Below are 22,109 nucleotides of genomic sequence, written 5' to 3' on the forward strand. Positions count from 1 at the left end.
AATCCAAATCTAACCTGTTTTTATGGATTTTTTTTTTCTTTTGTCTCATGCTACTTTGAGCATTTTTTTAAATCGCACTCATCTTTTTTGCTTGGGTAATATGGTTTCCAATTTTGTGTTATTTTTTTAGTTTTATTTTTGTATCTGTGTTTCTTGTGCTTTTTAGTTTTGTTGTTATTTATTCTGGTTTGTTTTTCCTTTTTTTACATGCCCCTTTGTTCTTTAAAGAAAGAGAGAAGGCAGGGAGTTGACATTGCAAATGTAAATGAAGAACTGTCTTTTATCACTGTAAACTTTCCAAAATGTGTTTAAAAGGATGTGAATTACTTAGTCATAGATTATTTTGGTGCCCTTTATAAAAAGGTGTGAGCATTTATCTGCTTTCTCAACTTTCTGGTATATTCTAGAAATTTTTTGAACATCCTTTAAAACTCTAAAAACAAAAAAATATTTTCTTAAAAATTAAACAGGGAAGACTGGAGAGATGGTTCAAGGGTTAAGAGCACTGGCTGCTCTTCCAGAGGTCCTGAGTTCAATTCCCAGCAGCCACATGGTGGCTCACAACCATCTGTAATGAGATCTGGTGCCCTCTTCTGGCATGCAGGGATACATGCAGACAGAATACTGTATACATAATAAAAAATAAATATTAAACAGGGGGGAAAAGCCCTTCTATCTGAGATTTGAAACACTTGTGGTACACTTGCTACATCAAGTCTCTCTCCAGTGAACTGCAATGGTCGATGGTTTGTTCAGAGTGAACCAAAGGTGTATTTGGTACCCTGGTGACCGCTGCATCATGACATCACAGTAGTCTGTCATGAGTCTGTGATGATGGTGTGTTACAGAACAAGCAAACAAACAAACACCCTACTAGGCTACCAATCACATCGTCTGACCAAGGGCCACCCTCCCCGGGAGGGCTGCCCCTGCCCCTTCCGCGTGGGTCTGCGCGCCGGGCACAGGCGAGTGGCTCCGGCGGAGGGATCCGCGGAGGCTCCGGTCTCGGAGGAGGAGACCGCTTCCGCGGCAGCACACGAAGGGCGGCTGCAGTGTGATGTGCCAACCGATGTGAGGACGGACGCCGTGCCCACGGTGGCTGGCCAGGAGCTGAGTGGGCCTCGGCCCTCTGCGCGCCCTGCCGGGGCCAGGCCACAGCTGCCCACCTCCGCTTGCGCAGCCGATCCCCACCACCGGCGAGGCCGCCTCGGGCCCTGCCTCGTCCGCCAGGGCCCTACCGCGACAGCCTGCCTTCCACCATGGCTCTGAAGAGAATCCACAAGGAACTCAACGACCTGGCGCAGGACCCCCCGGCACAGTGCTCAGCAGGTCCCGTCGGGGAAGACATGTTCCACTGGCAAGCCACAATCATGGGGCCAAATGACAGTCCCTATCAGGGCGGGGCCTTCTTCCTGACGATTGATTTCCCAACAGAGTACCCCTTCAAACCACCCAAGGTTGAATTTACAACAAGAATCTATCATCCCAACGTTAACAGTAATGGCAGCATTTGTCTGGATATTCTTCGCTCGCAATGGTCTCCGGCACTGACCATCTCCAAGGTGTTGCTGTCCATCAGTTCTCTGTTGTGTGACCCCAATCCAGATGACCCCCTAGTGCCCGAGATCGCTCAGATCTACAAAACAGACAGGGACAAGTACAACAGAACAGCTCGGGAATGGACGCAGAAGTATGCCATGTGACCACAGAGATTATTGGAAATCCTCTACAAATGAAGCGAGGGGAACTCTGAAAGTCCTTCTGACTCCCATTTGACTGCTCGCCCGCTTCATCCTTCCTGGTGCACATTGTTCACCCGATACGGTGCTGCTGCAAGTCGTCCGCGCCAGAAATACTGTACTGTACCAACACTGCCCTAGCCCAGGAGTGCTCTCGAGGCATAACCAAGATGTGAGATTAAAAGTTTTCCTAACTGACTTAAATGTGAATAACCAGTGTGAAGGGGTGGCGGGTGCACTACACGACTTAGGAAGGAGAAAGCTCCACGAACCTGCAGGAGGTTGTGAGGTTGCTTTTTTAAGTGGAAGCCAATTAAATTTTTAAAAGTTATGAAAAGCTAGGTGAAGAACATGAAAGTTTCCGTACTCATTTTATTTCCTAACACCTAGAATTCAGATGAGCATTACAGCCAACCAGATTAAACACAACCTAACCTCCTGTATTTTAAAGTCTAATTGGTCAAGAAAAAATAGATTGGTGCAATGACTCTATAAAGTGTGACTGGCTTTGTTCCCAAATCCTTTATGCCTCCCTGACTCTTCAACCTCCTTTCTTTCAGTCTTTCTCTCCACATTCTTTGGTTTATTTGTGGTTTCTCAGTAGATACATCACTAATAGCTCTTGTTTTTCTTATGTTATAAGGATGTAAGGATAAAAATTAAATTTGATGAAAAAACATGTATAAAGACCCAATTGCTCCCCTGGGGCTTGTAAATTCAATAATGATTAATCTGTGTAATAAGCCAACTGTTCCAACCACTGCATAAATGATAATCTGTGTAATAAACCAACTGTTCCAGCCATTTCATAAATTTTGTGTGAATAGGTTTTTTTGCTTTCAGAACCTTGTTTGGCTGAAATTAGATTTTTCACTCAGCCTTGACATACTTTTATTTAGATTTGTCACATTTTTTCAAATCATGAAATGATTCCAGTTTATAGTTAGAAAAACACCTTAAAAGCAATTTTAGCTAAGCATTGTTGCACACATCTTTAATCCCAGCACTCAGAAGGCAAAGACAGGTGGATCTCTGTGAGTTCAAGGCCAGCCTGGTCTACAGAGTGAGTTCCAGGACAGCCAGAGCTACACAGAGAAACCCTGCCTCAAAAAAAAAAAAAAAAAAAGTAATTTTATTAAATATGATAAAGTCATAAACTTAAAGGCTTATGAAATAATATACAACCTCCCAGGAACAAAACTTAAATAAGAAACTTTATTAATGAAACTAAGCTGTATTATACCAAAACCTTGTGAAACTCATAGAAAACAAAAAAACATTACTGGTACTGAGTTAGAGTAACTTTGACCAAACTTAGAAAACAACACCATGACAGCAAGTTGTCTACATAATTACTTTGCACTAACTTCTACAGGATGTTCACCCAATTTCAAATTGTGTATATATACTGTGTGTGTGTGTGTGTGTGTGTGTGCACCCACGTGTGCACTCATGAGCGTGCACAGCTTTTGTGTGTGTGTGTGTGTAGCTTTTGTGTGTGTGTAGCTTTTGTGTGTATGTGTGTAGCTTTTGTGTGTATGTGTGTAGCTTTTGTGTGTGTATGTGTGTAGCTTTTGTGTGTGTGAAGAAATTGTGTGTGTGCAGATTTTGTGTGTGTGTGTAGCTTTTATGTGTGTGTAGCTTTTGTGTGTGTGCAGCTTTTGTGTGTGTAGCTTTTGTGTGTGTGTAGCTTTTGTGTATATGTGTAGCTTTCGTGTGTGTGCAGCTTTCGTGTGTGTGTGTGTGTGTGTGTGTGTGTGTGTGTGTGTGTGTGTGTGTGCAGCTTGCGTGTGCGTGTGCGTGTGCGTGTGCGTGTGTGTGTAGCTCTTTGGACTTCTCCCCCATCCATGTGCGTGTGTGTGTAGCTCTTTGGACTTCTCCCCCATCCATACTTTAGTGAAACATAATGTCTGAAACATTATTTTCCTCATGTAACTAAAAACCAAGCCAGTCTCCAGCCGTGTTGATGCTCTCTAGGCAAGAGGTTCTTTAAAATGAATCTTTCTTTACTCCTGAAGCATAATTTGATACAAGACCTGATTAGATGGCTTACGTATTTGTTGGATACTCTGAACAGCTATAGATTAGTCCATGATTTAACCATATAAATAAATAGATAGAGCCAACATACTGTTAGTAACTAAATGTTTTCTCTTAATGTTACCAATAAAAGATTTTGGCAAAAAGCTTGTGGCATTGATCTAACTGCCTCAGGACAGCTTCCAGAAGAATCGCATTGCTTGGGTTTTGTTTGTTTTGTTTTGTTTTCTGGTGTGTGTGGGTGTGGAGAGGACAGCTCCACATGCTTTAACTGCCTCTACAGAGCTTCCAGTGGGACAGGAAGTACAAATAAAAGAAATGATGACAACCCTGATTTGCCCTAGACTAACAGAAGTACTCCTTCCTGCATGTATGCCTGTGCACTTATGTGCACAAGTGTGTCTTTTTAACCAAAGTTTTTCATGTAATTCTTTTTTTTTTTTTTTTTTTTTTTTGGTTTTTCCAGACAGGGTTTCTCTGTAGCTTTGGAGGCTGTCCTGGAACTAGCTCTTGTAGACCAGGCTGGTCTTGAACTCACAGAGATCCGCCTGCCTCTGCCTCCCGAGTGCTGGGACGAACCACCCGGCAATTTTTTTTTAATTTTAAATAAAATTTATATAATAAAAAACTATTTTGTACACCTGCACATTGTTTTAAGCTAATTATTTTTACATGCATGAGTCAAAAGATATCAAGATTACACTTTTGCAAAACACCCCTGTAATTCCAGCACTTGGAAGGGTTACCATGGAAGGGTCACAAGGTCAAGGCTAGCTTGAACTCTGTAATGAGACGGTCCCAATGCTCCCAATGCTCTCCCCGAAAGAAAGAGTGTGAAGAAAAAAAATTGTAGATCTAACACAGCATAGCCAGCCCTTGTGGCATACATTTGTAATTCCAAAACATCGGAGGCAGGAACAGAGAGATCACTAGATGTTCACAGCTAGCCTAGGATGTATAGCAAGCAGCACTAGCCAGTCAGGGCTATGTGTGAGACTGTTTCAAAAAGAACTAAATCGTGTACCTTAAATACACAGCTGTGCAGTATCCTAAGCCTCATGCCCACCAACTCCACTGAAATAAACAGTTCCTATAAAGCCTACAGCAGTGTAGTATCCTGGGCCTGCAGACTCATTTAATACTCACTGCAATACAAAGTTTACAAAGCCTGCAGCAGTGAAGCATACTGGCCTTCACATCCACTCTCTGGCTCAGAGCCTGCAAATGATATGACAGACTTTGAAGGTTCCCCCATGTGGAAGGCCTCCCCTCCCTGGGGAACAGAAAGGGGATGGGATAGGGGGTCAGTGGGGGGGGGCAGAGGAGGAGGGGAGAGAGAGGGGAACTGGGATTGACATGTAAAATAAGCTTGTTTCTAATTTAAATAAAAAAAGGAAGAAGAAAACCAACAGTGCCTTTCCTAGATCTATGTCATTAAATGGCACAGGATTATATTTAGACATGGCATTCAAGAAAAGCATTTACAAATGCCTTAATAAGTAGACTTTATAAAAATATATAATTAGAATCAAGTATCCTCCTTTCTTATTGTTAAATGTGGTTAATAACTTGGAAGACCCCAAAACAAATGACCATGTAATTTCAACATAATTAAAAATTACAATAATGGTAGAAGACAAACGTATTGCCTGAAAATCAACAATTTCCAGACTAGAGCCTGGAAAATGGGAAAACAGGATGCAGCATCAGTGATGGCCACTGAGAAGTTCCTCTAAAAGTCACTCAGTTACTTTCTTCACCGTCCTACATGAAGTAGAGAATCAGGAAATACTATAAACAGAGGGTAGTTTGGGTTTATCTCTAACAGATGAATTTTGCATCTTTGATTCTGTGAATTGAACAGCACAAAGACATGACCTCCTTCAGGAGGGTGGTATACAGCACAGGCTTCATGGGACATATTCCCAGTAGCAGAGTTTGTTTTGTTGGGTTCTTCTGGGTTGGGGCTTTGGTTTAGGTTTGTTCATTGTGAAAGCGAGATAACTGCAGAGTACAAAAGAGCCCTGGCACCTCACTCTCATGCTACCCCACCCCTGCAGCTGGCATCCAGTCTGACCATGAGACACTTAGAGAAACTTCTTTCTCCTGCGTCTGCATGTGTGTGTGTGCAATGCAGAAATGTATATATGTTCTAGCATTTGGAGTAAGTGACTACTGAGTGTTTAGCCCTAAACAGAACATCTCTAGAACCTCTTTCGGCCCAGGGAGCGTCACAGACAAGATAGCAGGAAGACGGGGAGAGGGGTGCTGTGAAACTCATCTCTGAATGTAACACAGCAGCAACTGTGGCCACCCTGACAAGACTCATGGACTCCCCAGAGGAGCCCTTGACAGTTAATGGCTGCCAGAACAAGGGGAGTCACTTTCCTCAGTGACTAGCTGTCCACGTGCCAGTGAGAAAAAACCCTGGTAGATGGAGAAATTTTCTAGGAGAGAAGATTGCAGTAGGCATGGGAGAACTAGTAAAGGAAGAGGTATACATGGTCAAGCTACACTACATACATGCATGAAATTGTCAAGAAATTACAATTATCAACAGAGGAAAGGTTCTCAGCAATCAACATTTGCGCTTTGAAGTACTTGGAAGACATCCTTGTGGGCAGTACCAACAGTTTGAAACATAGCTTAAAGTTCAGGGGGTAAAAAAAGGTAAAGACTCCAGAAGTTTTGGCAACTATGAACAGATGACATTAAACACTTTGAATATCAGGTGAGATTTGACTCTCTGTTTTCCTATGGTTATCAGAGCAAGATACAGCAGCAACCAGTCAGCATGCCAACTGGTAATCTGCAAATTGCTAAAACAGTTTATAAAGAACTAAAGCAGGAAAATGCTGTATTAGAAAAACAGATGGAAAGCTAACTATTCTGTCACTTAAAAGCAGACAGTCTTATCACAAGGTGAACAGTGTTTCCAGCATAAGGTTCCAAGGTCTCTAATATCACACCAAAACAGGATGTGAAACATGTTGGAGAAAGAAAATAATTTGTCAATTAAATGGTTAGCAAATCAGCAAGATCTGGTTCATTAAGCCTGCTATAACAAAATAGTTGCATTAGGTATTTTATAAACAACAGATATTTATTGTTCAGTTCTGAAGTTTGGAAGTCCAAAATCCACGCACTAAAATTCAAGTCTGACAAGAGCTGTGTCTCATTAACAGTGCCTTCTATAACCATGTTCACACGTGACAGACGCTGCCAAAATCTTCCTAAAGTCTCATTTTAAGAAGACATTAATTCCATCCATGGGAACAGAGCTTTCCAAAGGCTCAACTTTCAGATTAGAGTCCAACATAGGAATTCTGTAGTCACAAACATTCAGACCACATGCTTGACTCATGTTTTCCTGTCAACACATACAAATTCCTCTCTGATCAATAAAAAAATAACAGAAAACAACATGAAGTGTCAAAATGACAACTCTGAAAAATCAACCTCTTTTCTGAAGGAAAAAAAAAAAAAAAAAAAACAGTTCTGAAAAACCAATTTCTTTCTTTGCTTTGTTTCTTTAGAATGACAGCTCAAGTTCTTTATACAAAGAACTTAAAGTAACCATCCTCGGGGGCTGGAGAGATGGCTCAGCAGTTAAGAGGACTAACTCTTCTTCTAGAGGTCTTGAGTTCAATTCCTGGCAACTACATGGTAGCTCACAACCACCTTGAATGAATCTGGTGCCCTCTGCTAGCATGCAGGCAGAGGATTGTATACATAATCCATAAATAAAATCTTAAAAAAAAAAAAAGAGTAACCATCCTCAGTCAGATAGGAGGGCTGACATTTGTAACCCCAGCACCGAGGAGGCTGAGGCATGAGACCAGCCTAGACTACACACTATGTTCTAGGAAATTCTGAGCTACCATGTGAGAATCTAAATAAAATCCCGCCTTCACCGAAAGAAAAAAACTCAGAAAAACAAAACCAATTCAAATGAAATGCTGTTTTCCTATAATATATATACATCCTATATATATATATAATGCATTGTTGTTGTAATTTATATACATGTTATTTACACACACACACACAACACACACACACAACACACACAGACGGCTGGAGAGATGGCTCGAGTGGTTAAAAGCACTTGCTGCTCTTACAGAGGACAGGTTCAGGTCCAGCACACACGTTGGCTCACAACCACAATTAGTCCCAGTCCAAGGTTCCAACACCCTTTTAACCTTTTTTTGGCTTCCACAAGTATTGCACACACATTTAGTCAGGCACTCATACATATAAAATAAATATTTTTTAAAGATATATTTTTTACATAGACTTGAAAGTATCTGTTTTGCTTGAAAGCTTTTCATTTGTTAATGAATTTTGCTGGATATTTTATAGACAGTAACCTTGGGGAAACTGAGGTTACGCTGCTTTTATGCATTTTTAAGTATTTAATGAACATTAGACCACCTAGACCAGACTATACAACAGAAATATAATGCAAGCCACTTATACAGCTTTCAATGTTCCAGGCAGTAGCTATATTTTGAAGGATTAAAAGTTACCAACTTTTATAATTTATTATTTTATTTATTTGGGCTTCTTTATTTATTTTAAGATAAGGTCCCACTTTATAGCCCAAGCTGACCTGGAACTTGTAGTGATCCTTCTGCCTTCCAAGCGCTAGGATTACAAGCATGAACCAGCACATAGAGCTACTTTATGCAATATAAAGAAATGTCATTTCAAAAAAGAAAATGTCATTTTAACATGTACTCGTTTTCCTAAAAGTAATGTCATATTACTTTTTCAAAATAAGCCTTCAAAAACCTGGCATGGTTTAAACTTAACAGCACGTCTGAGTCAGATGAGCCATATCTCAAGTGCCCAGCAGCCATGGGTTAGTGACTAAAACACTCAACAGTATAGATCCAGTGTGGACATTAAACTAGGGTATCAAAGATTCACAGTAATTTTATCTTAAAAACATAAAATATATTTAGTATAAAGATGTTTCTGTTTTATCATTGTAGTATTGCCTGAAAGAAATGCCAAAAAGTAAAATTAAGCAAGTAAAAGGAAATAAACAAGATTGCTTTACCAAAATTTTAAAACTCATAAATAGGTAGTTCAAACTTTAAAACAGTAATATTTCCCCTTTGAACTAAAATATACCATCACACTTTAAACTTACCTCCTTAAATTCATCTCTACCAATGCCTTTGTATTTTTAATATGAAAAAGAAAAACATTTTAAAACAAACCAAAAACAGCTGTCCTATTTTAACTTAAGCCTATCAATTATTAACTTTCTTCAAATAAATCTTTGATATTACACTGAACCATTTCTTCCCATTTTTCTGGGGTTGCCACGTACACTTACTTTTTTAAAGATATAGTTGCAATAAAACCATATAAAAGAAAATAATTTTCTATTCTCATGCTTCTTACATTTTAATTTTCCAAAACACTGCCCGATTTTCCATCTCTTAAACAGTTAAAGACACAATCAGAGTGGTATCTCCATGTGGGGAAGGAAATCGTACACCCTAAGTAAGAATATCTACTGTGGTTTCACGGGCAGCAATTGTGTCAAGTACTTTTTACTTTTAGACTTGTAAAATACACAACTTCCTTACCAACTATCACAGAGATCCAAGAAATGAGAGGGAGGCACGGCCAAAGAGGAGGAAGAAAGCAAAATCTTCAAGTATGACATTATATTTGGGTTATTGTTGTTTTAATGAAATTAAATATATCTTTTGCTGGGCCTGGCATGGGCTTTTGTAAATTCAAAAGCCACCCTTAGTGACACATCTAATCTTTTCCAAGACCAGTTAGGGACCAAGCATTGAAATATATGAGCCTGTAGGACATTCTTATTCAAACTACCAAAGGAGACTAATATCTGATTTCCAAACCTATTACAAAGCTATAATAAATAAGACAATACAGTACAACCTTAAAACCAAAAAAATAGTGAAATGGAGTACAGATACAGACCCAAACATCTATAAACAACTGATATTTGTCTAAAGTATCTGAGTAATTATGATCAGGCAAAGAAACTTAATAGGTTTGGGTCTGGGTGTGGGCAGACGATTGTAATCCCAGTACTTAAGGAGACAAAGACAAATGTCTCTGAGTGTGAGGTCAGGTTCGTCTACAGAGTGAGTTCTAGGACTCTTTGGATGTCATTCACAAAAGGATGTGAAGGACAGCAGTCTTTAGTGCCCTGCCGAGGCACATAATGTCACAGCTTTTTTTTTTTTTTTTTTTGGTTTTTTGAGGCAGGGTTTCTCTGTGGCTTTGGAGACTGTCCTGGAACTAGCTCTTGTAGGCCAGGCTGGTCTCGAACTCACAGAGATCCGCCTGCCTCTGCCTCCCGAGTGCTGGGATTACAATTGTGTGCCCACACCCAGGTCCAGAGAGTTCAAAGTTTAACCACAGAGTAAACAGCACAAAAGATCCAGACTCCTCGAAGAAGAAACAATATCTGTATCTCATACTCCTGATGAGAGTGAGATACCTTGCCTTCCACGAGATTTCCCACTCTAAAATACAAATCAGTTACTCATACTAGACTGAATTCTTTTATACTTTAACCAAACGGAACCACTTAGAAAGTTTGAATAAAAAAGTATAGATGGTACATAGGCCTTTACGGGAGCATCTGTCTAACACAGTAAGGCCTGAGGGGTCAATCCCCAGCACTGAAAATAATTAAAAATGATAGTTTTGCCTTAATAATTCATAAATTCAAGAATGGTGTAGAGAGTCTGCGACACCAAGAAAAATCTAGATTGCTATTAGCTGAAGGTAAATCTTAGTCTGACTAACCTCCTCAAAGGAATGTTGGAACCTGTCTGTTCAGTAATTCTGATAAACAAGGGGTCAGAAACCAGGAAACAAATATTCTCAGTAGAAATGAATATTTAAATTGACAGTGATTTGGTTTGTATGATAACCAAGAAGAGAAAAGCACAGCAATTTCGCTCACCGATTTTGTTCTTCCAGCTTAGCCAGGAGTTCTAAGTCGTCTGGACTCAATTTTGATGGGGAAGACGGTGAAAGTGCTGGTGTTGACAGTGTGGTAGATGAGGATGTAGTATGTAAAGAAGCAGATGGGCTTGCCACCTGACTGGCCATCTGACTGACTGTATGCGAGACTGTGTTCTTCACCCATGAGAGAGTAGAACTCAGCTTTTCTGCCACCTTTTCTGTCGCCACCTAAGAACAGAATAAAAAGCGCATTTTAGTTGTATTGTAATCATTACCACAAACTCAGTGATCCTGCAAAATTTTACTCAAAACTCATTGAGGTGATAAAAGTTAAACTTGTTTTTGCTACCATTATTCTACCGCCCAGACTTTGGAACTTTCTTTCACCTTTCTGTTGTTGTTGTTGGGGGAACCTATTCATTTTTATTTTATATGTTTGCCTGCATATGTGTATAGATACCACATGCGTGCCTGATTCCCTCAGAAGCCAGAAGAGTGTGTCAGATCCCGAAACAGGATTCACACATGGTTGTGAGCTGCCACGCAAGCGCTGGGAACCAAACTGGGGTCCTCTAAAGAACAGCAACTGCTCTGTAGACCAGGCTGGCCTCAAACTCACAGAGATCTGCCTGCCTCTGACTTCCTAGTGCTGGGATTACAGGTGTGCGCCCACTGCCTGACACAATGTTTCTTATGAAGAGCTTCTGGGCTGGCAAAATGGCTTGGTGAGTAAACACACTTGCCACGGAAGCCTAGCGTCTGTTTGATCTTCAGAATTCAATAAAAAGTAAGAACAAACTCAGTTGTTCTTTGTCCACCACACGTGACCATAAGTGTAAACACACACACACACACACACACACAGTAATTTTTTAAAAAGTCTTGATTGTGACATAAGTAGCCATAAAGATTGTAAGTCATGCAGAACTTATCTGATCTTTGAAAAGATCTCAAGTCTTATGTGGCAGGGGAAAAGGCTGAAGCACAATAAACATTCTTCTGAATTAAAATAATGCCAGCCACCCTTAAGTTTATGTACTTAAGTTTATGTATTCACTCACAGACACTAAAACACCAATGCATGCATAAAATCCTACCCCAACATCTGACAGTAAACAGTACTCTCATTATGGAATGTCCAAAGCTATAAAATGGTGGCCTCTCCCCACATCCAATACCTCAACCCAATAATATGGAGAAGAAATTCTAAGACACATTAAGGCATTCGACACAGCAGTAAAGCATCTAATACAGAAAGACCCAGCTTCGAGTACTGATGAGGCAAAGATTTGCCCCAAGATGTCTCTTGCTTTTGTTTAGCTTCCAGTACCCCTCCCTATAGAGTTTCTTTCCTTCTTGAACAGCATTATACAAGAGGCCATCTGGCCATGGTTATTGAGGAGAAAGCCCACAAGAAAAACAAGCAGGATGAAGCATAGGACCCAAAGCAAACAGGTACAGGGCAGATTCCTTGTTCAGTTTGCTTCCTTCCAGATATCCTACCCTCACCTCCAAACAACTACTGCCAACTCACAGACCCAGACCCTCACAGTTCACCAGAGGGATCCAAGAATACTAAAGCTGGCTGGGCAGTGGTGACACACGTTCCATGGGATTTAGTTACCTTTCACACTGACTGCGTCCTTCTCGCCCATTAGCCCTACTTGTCCAACTGCCTACTTCCAAACTTTTTTTTTAAACCATGAACCTCACAACGCAAACATGTTGTGAAGTTCTTATCCACCTCACAAACATGCTACACATTTATTCTGAAAAGTGAACACTGAAAATGTGAATATATATATCAAAAAGAATATATATATATATATATATATATATATATATATATCGGGCAGATACAGAGACAAAAAGTCAACAATTTACAGGAGAGAAGAAATGGGTACAGGGCTCCTTGTGACATGAGGAGCTGGGAGAAAAGGGCTTAACAGGTAATGGCATTTGTTGCATAACCCTAGATATCAGAGTTCAGATCCCAGAACCATGTAAAGATGGAAGCAGAGAACAAAGTGACTCCCACACCAAGTGCTGGGGCATACACACTGTGTGCCAACATATACAATATTAGGGTTTGTTTTGTTTTTACTTTCATAGCATATATTTTGATTTTAAGTATATGGGTGTTTTGCCTGCGTCTGTGGCTGTGCACAACATGAATGCAATGCCTATGAAGGCAAAAAGAGGGTGTCAGATCCACTGGGACTGGGGTTGTAGATGGTTGTGAACCACATTATGGACTCAAACCCCGGTCCTCTGGAAAAGCAACCAGTTCTCTTAACTGCTCAATTAGCAGTTTTAATTAGCTCAAATTTCTAAATCTGCTCTCCTCTGCTCCTCTACCACACTCCCCTCTCCTTGATGGCTCAATGCTCTGTGTCACCCTCCCACCAAACCTGACCTCTCTAAGGGCACCAGTGTTGTTACTTTCGATGTGGATTTAGTCTTCACACATCATGAACCCAATGACTCCCAACACAGAACCACCCTGCATTCTGGTCTGGTGATCTGAACTTCCACACCAACAGCTACAATCTGTACTAGTCATGTCTGCCAACAACAGCAACTAGCTCTGGAAGAGCTAACTCAACACACCAAACACCTGGCCATTGGTGGGAGATGTCCTTCTGTATATATGCTTCTCTTACTGGTTAATGAATAAAACACTAGTTGGCCAATAGCCAGGCCGAAAGTATAGGCGGGGCTACCAGCGGAGAAGAATGCTGCATAGAGGATACAGAGAGAAGCCTCGAGGAGGTAATACTATGTAGCCAAGGAAGGAGTAACAGGTCCAGATCCTTCTCTGGTAAGATAAGACCATGTGGAAATACTTAGATTAATAGAAATGGGTTAATAATTGAGAGAGCTAGTCAGTAAGAAGCCCTAGCCATTGGCCAACAGTTTTATAATTAATTTAGAGACCATGTGTTTATTTGTGGGACCAGGCTGGAAAGAAGCAACAGACCATCTTGAAGGGTTTCCAGGGACCTTAATCTCACATCCTCCTTCAAGTCCAATAAGGGCATCAAAGAATATGATGCCAGCAACAAGTGGAAGCCAGCCACAACAGACTTGTTTTCTGTGGAAGGTCAAGGCTCCCACAACAGACTTGTTTTCTGTGGAAGTCAAGGCTCCAGGTCCTAGCCCCTCAGGACAAAAGACCAATAGGCTCTAGGTAACCCAGCACAGCTATCGGATTGCAAATCTATGACTGCCTAGTTTGCCCTAATCCTGCTATCAGGGATGACATGCCATTGGTACAGCTGGAGGTGGCAGCCAGCTGAGTGCCAAGAAGTTAGGAGAGAACTATGTGTTTGTCCCAGCCAACAAAACCTCTGAGAAAAACACGTAATCAATTTTGACTCTTGCAAAACAAAAGTTTGGATGTACTGATGGAACTGTCAGCTGTGCAGACACTGCAGTGGCCATTAAGACCTATAAACTAAGCCAGCATTTTAATCCCAGCACTCAGGAGGCAAAGGCAGGTGGATCTCTGTGAGTTCCAGGCCAGCCTGGTCTAAAACAAAACACAATACAACCAAAAGAAAAGTCGGGTCCATACATGAAAAAATTCCAGCAGGTTCCCAATGTGAATGCCACCCCTGCAATGTGACCTACCCCATTGCTAGTGAGGTGGGCCAGGAATGATGAACCAGACCAGTGAGGCTGGCATGTAGTTATCCTAACACTGGCAGCGTAGCTGCCTTTGGGGGACAGGTTGGACAAGCAGGATGCTCTGCTCACAAAGAGCACAATGGGCAGGCACAGTCCACTGCTCAAGCCCTGCCCTACAGGCGGCACCTGACAGTTGCTCCAGGTCTGCTTACCACAGAAACCTGAGGACCCATGATTCCAACCTCAGCTACATGAAAGTCTGTCTTAAATAAAACAAAATTCTAAAATAGCTTTTAGTTTTCATCTTTGTACTCAGTCTTATAATGTCTCTTACCCTTTTCTTCCACTTGCTCTAGGCTTACACGGGAGCCTTTCTTCATTCTCCGAACTAGAAGCTTGGGACTTTATCCCTTTCCTTTTTGACATGGGTGTGCAACTCTTCACACTTATCTAAGCCTGCTTTCTTCAAAAAATTTTACTTTCCCTGTAATTTCTTTATCCAATATTATTTTAGAAGGATACTGTTTAACCTCCAGAAATTTTTATAGTTTCCAACTATTTTTCTAATTTTACAACACAAGTTATTCAATGACAGAGCTATTGGTTTCTAACTTAACTCTATTGTGGTGTAAAGGCACAAGTTAAAAAATGATTTCATGTCCCCGAATGTGCTCTGTCTTGGGTTTATCCTCACAAGCTTAGAGGAATGTGTTTTCTGCACTTATCAGCTAACCCAGTGCTAACGGCTCAGCAACGGGCACACTGATTTTTTTTGTTTGTTTGTTTTTTGTTTTTTTGTTTTTCGAGACAGGGTTTCTTTCTCTGTCCTGGAACTAGCTCTTGTAGACCAGGCTGGTCTCGAACACACAGAGATCCGCCTGCCTCTGCCTCCCGAGTGCTGGGATTAAAGGCATGCGCCACCATCGCCCGGCTAACAGGCACACTGAAAGGGGCTGGACTCTGCAATTCTAAGAGTGGATCTGGCTGTTATACTCAAGTTCCAGGTTTTGTTGGTTGGTTGGCTCTGTGCTGAGGCAGGGTCACACATGGGCTGGGCTGGCCTCTAAACCACTAGTTTGCTTTGCCTCACTCACTGTAATATCTTTTTGAAGAAATGGCTGTATTTTGTTATGTAGGGACTGTGTTTCTTCCTTGTAACTTCCTCAAGTCTGCTTTATCTGAAATTAATATAGCTACTTCAATTTTCTTTTGATTATTCAACAAAAGTCAAAAGGCAAAGAATTACGTAAAGCACAGTGGTGCATATTTGTAATCCCAGCACTCTGGAAGTTGAGGCAGGTAGATCCCAAATCCAAGGCCAACCTTAGTTACATAATGAGATCTCACACCAAAAAAAAAAAAAAAAAAAATCGGAAGTGAGTACCAAGACAGCCAAGGCTACACAAAGAAACCCTGTATTAAAGAAACCAAAAAAAAAAAAAAAGGAAAAAATACAACTTTGTATATAAAAGGATACGCTCCCTTCTGAATAAGAGTTTTTTCCAACTATTTTACTGAGTTAAAGTCCTATCAGCACAATGAAGTGACAATAACCTTTTTGACACTGACTATGACAATAGTTGCATGTACTTTAGGTGAGTGGTTCTCAACCTGTGAGCCACGACCCCTTCAGAAGCTCAACAACCCTTTCATGGGGATCACACAAAATCATCAGAAGACACAGACACTCACATTACAATTCACAACAGCAGAAAATTAGTCACAAAGTAGCAATGAAAATAACTTTATGGCTGGGGTCACCACAACATGAGGAACTGTACTGAAGGGTCGCAGTGTTAGGGTGCCTGCCAACCACTCCTTCCTGGAGACAAACATCTATTCACCTCAAGCGAGAACCTACAACAGGACCAAAGTAATGATACCAGCGAAGTCCAATGAGGTAAACCAGTGAGTTTATTATGCTTACTCACAGGAGGAGATGAGAGGGGGCAGGGGCAGGGACAACTCAAAGGCAGGCAGCTACATCACCAAAAGCAGGAACCCTTGAGTTCATTGTACTACTTGCAGAGAGCTCAACAGGTCAGAGAATATCTCCTTCAAGCAGGTCTGAGCCTCTTCCAGGCAGCAGGCTAGTCTGTTCTCCTCGGCAGTTCTTACTGTTTATGTACCCTTGGGGGAAAGGGAGAGAGACAGACCATTTGAATCTGGTCACTTGCAGGGATGTCCTAAGACTTACGAGATGCCTGTAGTTCTACATTTAAGGCTAAGGCCCTATAAGACTTCCCTCTTCCGTGTTAGTATGTCTGCTGGTGTCATTCTCATTCAGATCTTCTTTAAGCAACCATGCTAACAAAACTTCATAGGAAATGAAATTTGACAGCAAATTCCCTGTTCCTCTGGCTCTTACAATCTTTCTGTTCTCTTCCACTGTGATCCTTGGGCCTCAGGCACAGGAGTTGTGTTCTAGCGGCTGGGGCTGGGCACTAAACAGAGGTAAGCCCTGAAGTCATATGATACAGGTAACTTTATACAAACTAAGCAGGTTGTATTGATATTCTTAGAAATACATAACACAGAGAGACAGAGACATAACAATTAAACAAACTGAGGCCATAAATTTGAGAGAGAACAAGGGTAGAACATGGGAAGAATCAAAGGGTGAAAACAAAGTAATTATGCTTAATTTCACAAACTAAAAAGATTAACATAAAAATTAAAAATAAAATAAACATGAGTAAAACAAACCACCCAAAAAAGGCAAACACCACCAAGCATCGCCCTCAGATTTTTCTTAAGACACTGCTCTGTTGCCATGGAACCTAGAACTCTGTGTGTATGTAGTATATAAATATAGGCATGTGTGCTCACACATGTGCATGCATGTTGAGATCAGGGCTGGTGATGGGTTTTTTTTTGTTGTTTTTTTTTAAGATTTTATTTATTATGTATACAGTCTTCTGCCAGCAGAGGGCGCCAGATCACATTCAAGGTGGTTGTGAGCCACCATGTGGTTGCCGGGAATTGAACTCAGGACCTCTGGAAGAACAGTCAGTGCTCTTAACCGCTAAGCCATCTCTCCGACCCGGTGATGGGTGTTTCCTATCACTCTCCATCTTATCTTCTGAGATAGGGTCTATCAATGTACCCAGACCTCACCTACTGCTCACCTACTGTTCATACAGGGAAGTCAGCAAGCTCCAGGAGTCATCTCCTTTCCCACCCACCCCCACCTCCCCCATGAAGAGTTACAGGTGAATACCACCATAATCTAGAGTTATAGGTGAATACCACCACACTCAGCTTCTGGAAGGACAGTGGGAACTGAACTCCGGTCCTTATGTGTGAGAGGCAGGCACTTTACCACTGAGCTATCACATCGCAATGAGATTTGTTTTAGTCAGTGTGCTGGCTAATCCTTTTTTTGTTTTGGTTTTTGAGGTTTTTGTTTTTTGGCTTTTGTTTTGTTTTTCAAGACAGGGTTTCTCTGTATTGCTTTGGATCCTGTCCCAGAACTCTGTAGACCAGGATGGCCTCGAACTCACAGAGATCCGCCTGCCTCTGCCTCCTGAGTGCTGGGATTAAAAGTGTCCACCACCAACGCCCGGCAATGCTCTTCAAATTTAACATTTATGTGTATGAGTGTTTTGCCTATATGTATATACACCACATGTGTGCCTTATGCCCAGAGGTCAGAGAAGGGCCTGTCAGATCCCCTAGAACTGGAGTGATGTACTGTGAGCCACCACATGGATACTGAGACTTAAACCCAGGTCCTCTGCAGGAGCCACTGTAGGGAACCTCTAGCCAGCCTGTTAAGAGGCTGGCTAGAGGTCAGGATGACTCGGGATGGGCTCTTAAGGGGTTGCAGAGCACATGGGAGGCCCCTTCTCTCTGGCCTCAATATTTGGCTGCCCTGGACATGCTCTGGCTTGCATTTGGCTGGTATTTATCTGAATAAAGATACCTTAAACCTACAGGCTCACGTTTCAAGCCACAAGTGCTCTTAACTGCTAAATTGTCTTTCCAGCCTTCACAGTATCCTTTCTGATCCTTTCTCCCCATCTGCCTCCTCCATCTTAGCTTGTCTTCCTCCTCAGATTCCAAATGAGGAAATATATTTGGGGTTTTTTGTTTCGTTCATGTTTTTAGACCGTCTCTCTATATAGTTCTGGCTGTCCTGAACAATGTAAACCAGGCTGGCCTCAAAGCACGCATCTGCCTGTATCTGTCTCCCAAGTGCTCTATCAGATTAAAAGCATGCACCACCATTCCTAGGATCTGTTTGAGACTGGCCTGTAGCTAAATGTTTTTCTCTGTCCCACTGGTCCCCCTGGACCCCAGCTCTCGGGTACCTGCGGCCACTTATGAAATAAGCACTCAGAGGTTAATATTAAATATAATTGTTTGGCCAATGGCTCAGGCTTATTACTGGCTAGCTATTATAAATTAACCCATTTTTAATAATCTGTGTATCACCGTGTAGCCATGGCTTACCAGTAATGTTCTGGCATCCTACCCTTTCAGCGGCTACATGGCATCTCCCTGACTCTGCCTTCTTTCTCTATCTGTTTGGATTTCCCACCTAGCTATATTCTGTCTGGCCATTGGCCAAATCAGTTTTATTTATCAACCAATAAAAGCAACACATATTCACAGCATACAGAAGGACCTCCCACATCTCTGGCCTCTGTGACTTAACATAATGACTTCCAGGTTCCTACCATTTTCCTGGAGACAACATGATTGCATTTTCTTTATGGCTGAATAAAACACTACTGTTTACATATAACATTTTGTTATCCAGTTGTCTTAGTTACTGTTCTGTTGCTTTGAAGACAGACCATGACCAAGGCAACTTATAAAAGAAAGCATTTAACTGAAGGCTTGCTTACAACATCAGAGCACCGTGAGTCCATGACCATCACGGTGTCGAGAACAATCAGCAGATAGATAGGTAGGAATGGCGCTGGAGCACCAGCCGAGAGCTTGCATCCAGTGGAGACATGGAGATGAGGGAGGGAGGAAAAGGGAAAGGGGAAACATCCATGTGCTTGAATGATTGGTTCCCAGTTGGTAGACGACTGGGATGGTTTCAGAAGTGTGTCCTTGTTGGAGATGTGTCATAGGGATGGGCTTTGAAGTTTCAAAAGCCTACTCCAGGCTCAGTCTCTTCCTGCTGCTTGAGGATCAGGATGTAAACCTTATTTCTGCCCTTTCTATTCCCCTGCTCTGCCTTCCTGCGTCTGTGCCAGTACCAAGCTGGTTCTGTTACCACAGTTACACAGTACAAAGTCAATTACTGTGACACCTCCACTTCTTTTTGCTCAGGACTATTTTGCCTATTCAAGTTTGTTTCCATACAGATATTGGGGTTGATTTTTCTACCTCGGTATCAAACACCATTGAAATTTTCATGGAAACTACACTGAATTTTATGTATCACTTTCTGCAATACAGTCATTTTCACAATTTAATTCTGCCAAGCCATGAACACAAGTAGTCTTTCCAATTTCTACTGCCTTCTACTCTCTGTCTCTGGTGCTTTGTATTTTTCATTGTAGATTTCAACAACTTTGTCTAAGTTTATACCTATGTCTTGGGTTTTCTTCTGAAACTTCAGTATCTGGAATTTTCACAAGGTTTTCAGGGAGTTCCCCCTGGTGTAAAAGCATAACAGAAAGTTATGCTTTTGTTATTATACTAATGTTACATGTTAATTTTGTATCCTGCTACAGTGCTGAAAGTGTTTATCAGATCTTAGTCTTCTAGCGGAGCAGTTAAGTCTTTTAATTATAGGAATAATAAGATCTGCAAACAAGGATAATTTAACTTTTCTTTCCATATCTGTATCACTTTTATTTCACTCTCTTGCCTTATTGCTCAGGCAAAGCTCTCAGGTACTATAAATAAACAGCAGTTGACAACAGATGCTCGTCTTGTTCCTAATTATAGAAAAATTTGTTTTCCTTCCTTCCTCATTTTAAAAATGTTTTTGATTTACTGAGTTTTGGCATTCCTTTCTATAACTATAATAAAACACCATGACCAAATGCAACTTGTGGAGGAAAGGGTTTGTTTTAGCTTATAGTTTTTAATTCATCATGAAGAAAAGTCAGGGCAGAAACTCAAGCAATAATCTGCAAATATGAACTGCATTAACATTTGGCAGAGAAACAAGGTCACTATCTCCATCATACATTACCAAAATTCCAACATGGTCTTGATGGTCACAGATTGCTTAACACCATATACACCAACTCAAGTACCTCTCCATTGGAACTCTGCAATTTTATTGAGCCCAGTATTGTCTCAAGGTGGTGGGCTGGAAGTTGATGGAAATTAAGTGGCATTCACACAAGAGGAAGAGAAAAACCAAGGCCAAGACCATGCTGGATTGACAGCTTTCAAAATCTGTACGGGAGTCTTCTTAGTGGGCAATCTTTTCATTGGGTAGTCTTCACTGATATTTTGTTCCAGATTCATGTAGACACAGAAAGTGCTGGCTATATCCAATCTGTCCATGATAGTGGCATTGCCTTGTTGGAGGAAGTGTGTCACTGGGGGTGGGCTTTGAGGTTTCAGAAGCTCCAGCCAGGCTTAGTGTTTCTCTCTCTTCCTGCTGCCTGCCAATCCAGATGTAGAATTCTCAGCTCCTTCACCAGTACCATGCCTGCCTTCACGCCACCATGTTTCCACCATCATGAAAACAATGAACTAAACTCTGAACTGTAAGCCAGCTCCAATTATAAGAGTTGCTGTGGTCATGGTTTCTCTTCACAGCAAAAAAACCCTAAGACTCATGCTTTGTGTTGATTTAGTGCTGAATAGTCAAGTCAGAGCCACACTAATATCCTCAGATTCCTCATCCCCATTTTTATAATTGTGTACACACACACACACACACACACACACACACACACACACACACACACACACACACACGATGGGAGGGAAAGCACAAAAGCCATTGTGTGTGTGTGTGTGTGTGTGTCTGTCTGTCTGTCTGTCTGTCTGTCTGTCTGTGTGTGTGTGTTACTGTGTGTGTAGGGGATGTTCTTCTGTGTATGTTTCTATTATTGGCTGATGAATAAAACACTTTTTAGCCAATAGCCAATAGAGGCAGGAAGGTAGGCGGGGCTAGGAGAGAAGGAGAAGGCTGGGAGAGAGGAGCCTTGAAAGAGACTCCAGGTAGCAGAGGAAGGAGTAACAGGTTCAAACCTTTCTCTGGTAAGGCCATGTAGAAATACTTAGATTAGACCAGGTGGTGGTGGCAAACTCCTTTAGTCCCAGCACTCGGGAGGAAGAAGTAGACGGATCTCTGTGAGTTCGAGACCAGCCTGGTCTACAAGAGCGAGTTCCAGGACAGCCTCCAAAGCCACAGAGAAACCCTGTCACAAAAAAAAAAGAAAAAAGAAAAAAGAAAAAGAAATATTTAGATTAATAGAATGGGTTAATAATTAAGAGAGAGTTAGCCAGTAAGAAGCCCTAGCCATCATCCAACAGTTTTATAATTAATATAGCGTTTGGAGCTAAAGCAGCAGGACCTGTCGGGACAAGAAAAATCCAGCAACATGTGTGTGTGTGTGTGTGTGTGTGTGTGTGTGTGTGTGTGTGTGTGTGTACACATCAGATAACAACTTTGTGGAGACACCTTCTACTTTTTCACCTATTTTTTGAGTTCCAGGATCAAATTCAAGTGGTCCGGGTTCCACAGCAAGTGCCTTTTTCCATGTTCCCACTGACACAGACAGACAGACAGACAGACAGACAGAC

General features: G+C 41.5%; 2 protein-coding genes across 7 annotated transcripts in view; one reads left to right on the forward strand and one right to left on the reverse strand.

The window, feature by feature from the left end:
* Positions 1-22,109, reverse strand: part of Evi5 (ecotropic viral integration site 5) — a 130,929-nt gene that overhangs the window by 100,392 nt on the left and 8,428 nt on the right. For 3 of the 6 annotated variants that reach the window (XM_035447450.1, XM_035447449.1, XM_027425920.2), the window contains exon 2: positions 10,744-10,973. In XM_035447450.1, coding sequence (XP_035303341.1) covers positions 10,744-10,892 — 149 coding nt within the window. In that variant the 5' untranslated portion in view covers positions 10,893-10,973. Of the gene's footprint in view, positions 1-10,743; positions 10,974-16,306; positions 16,506-22,109 lie in introns of those variants that run through there. The other 3 variants (XM_027425922.2, XM_027425919.2, XM_027425921.2) reach the window with 2 other exon arrangements.
* LOC100763486 (ubiquitin-conjugating enzyme E2 D2B) lies at positions 1,260-1,703 on the forward strand. The gene has a single exon (XM_035447451.1). It carries the CDS (start codon positions 1,260-1,262, stop codon positions 1,701-1,703), a length of 444 nt encoding a protein of 147 aa, XP_035303342.1.

This window comes from Cricetulus griseus, chromosome 7, assembly GCF_003668045.3.
Source record: "Cricetulus griseus strain 17A/GY chromosome 7, alternate assembly CriGri-PICRH-1.0, whole genome shotgun sequence".
Lineage (NCBI taxonomy): Eukaryota > Metazoa > Chordata > Mammalia > Rodentia > Cricetidae > Cricetulus > Cricetulus griseus.

Excerpts from the sequence above, each read along its gene's own strand:
- LOC100763486 (XM_035447451.1), top strand. The coding sequence starts at position 1,260 with ATGGCTCTGAAGAGAATCCACAAGGAACTCAACGACCTGGCGCAGGAC.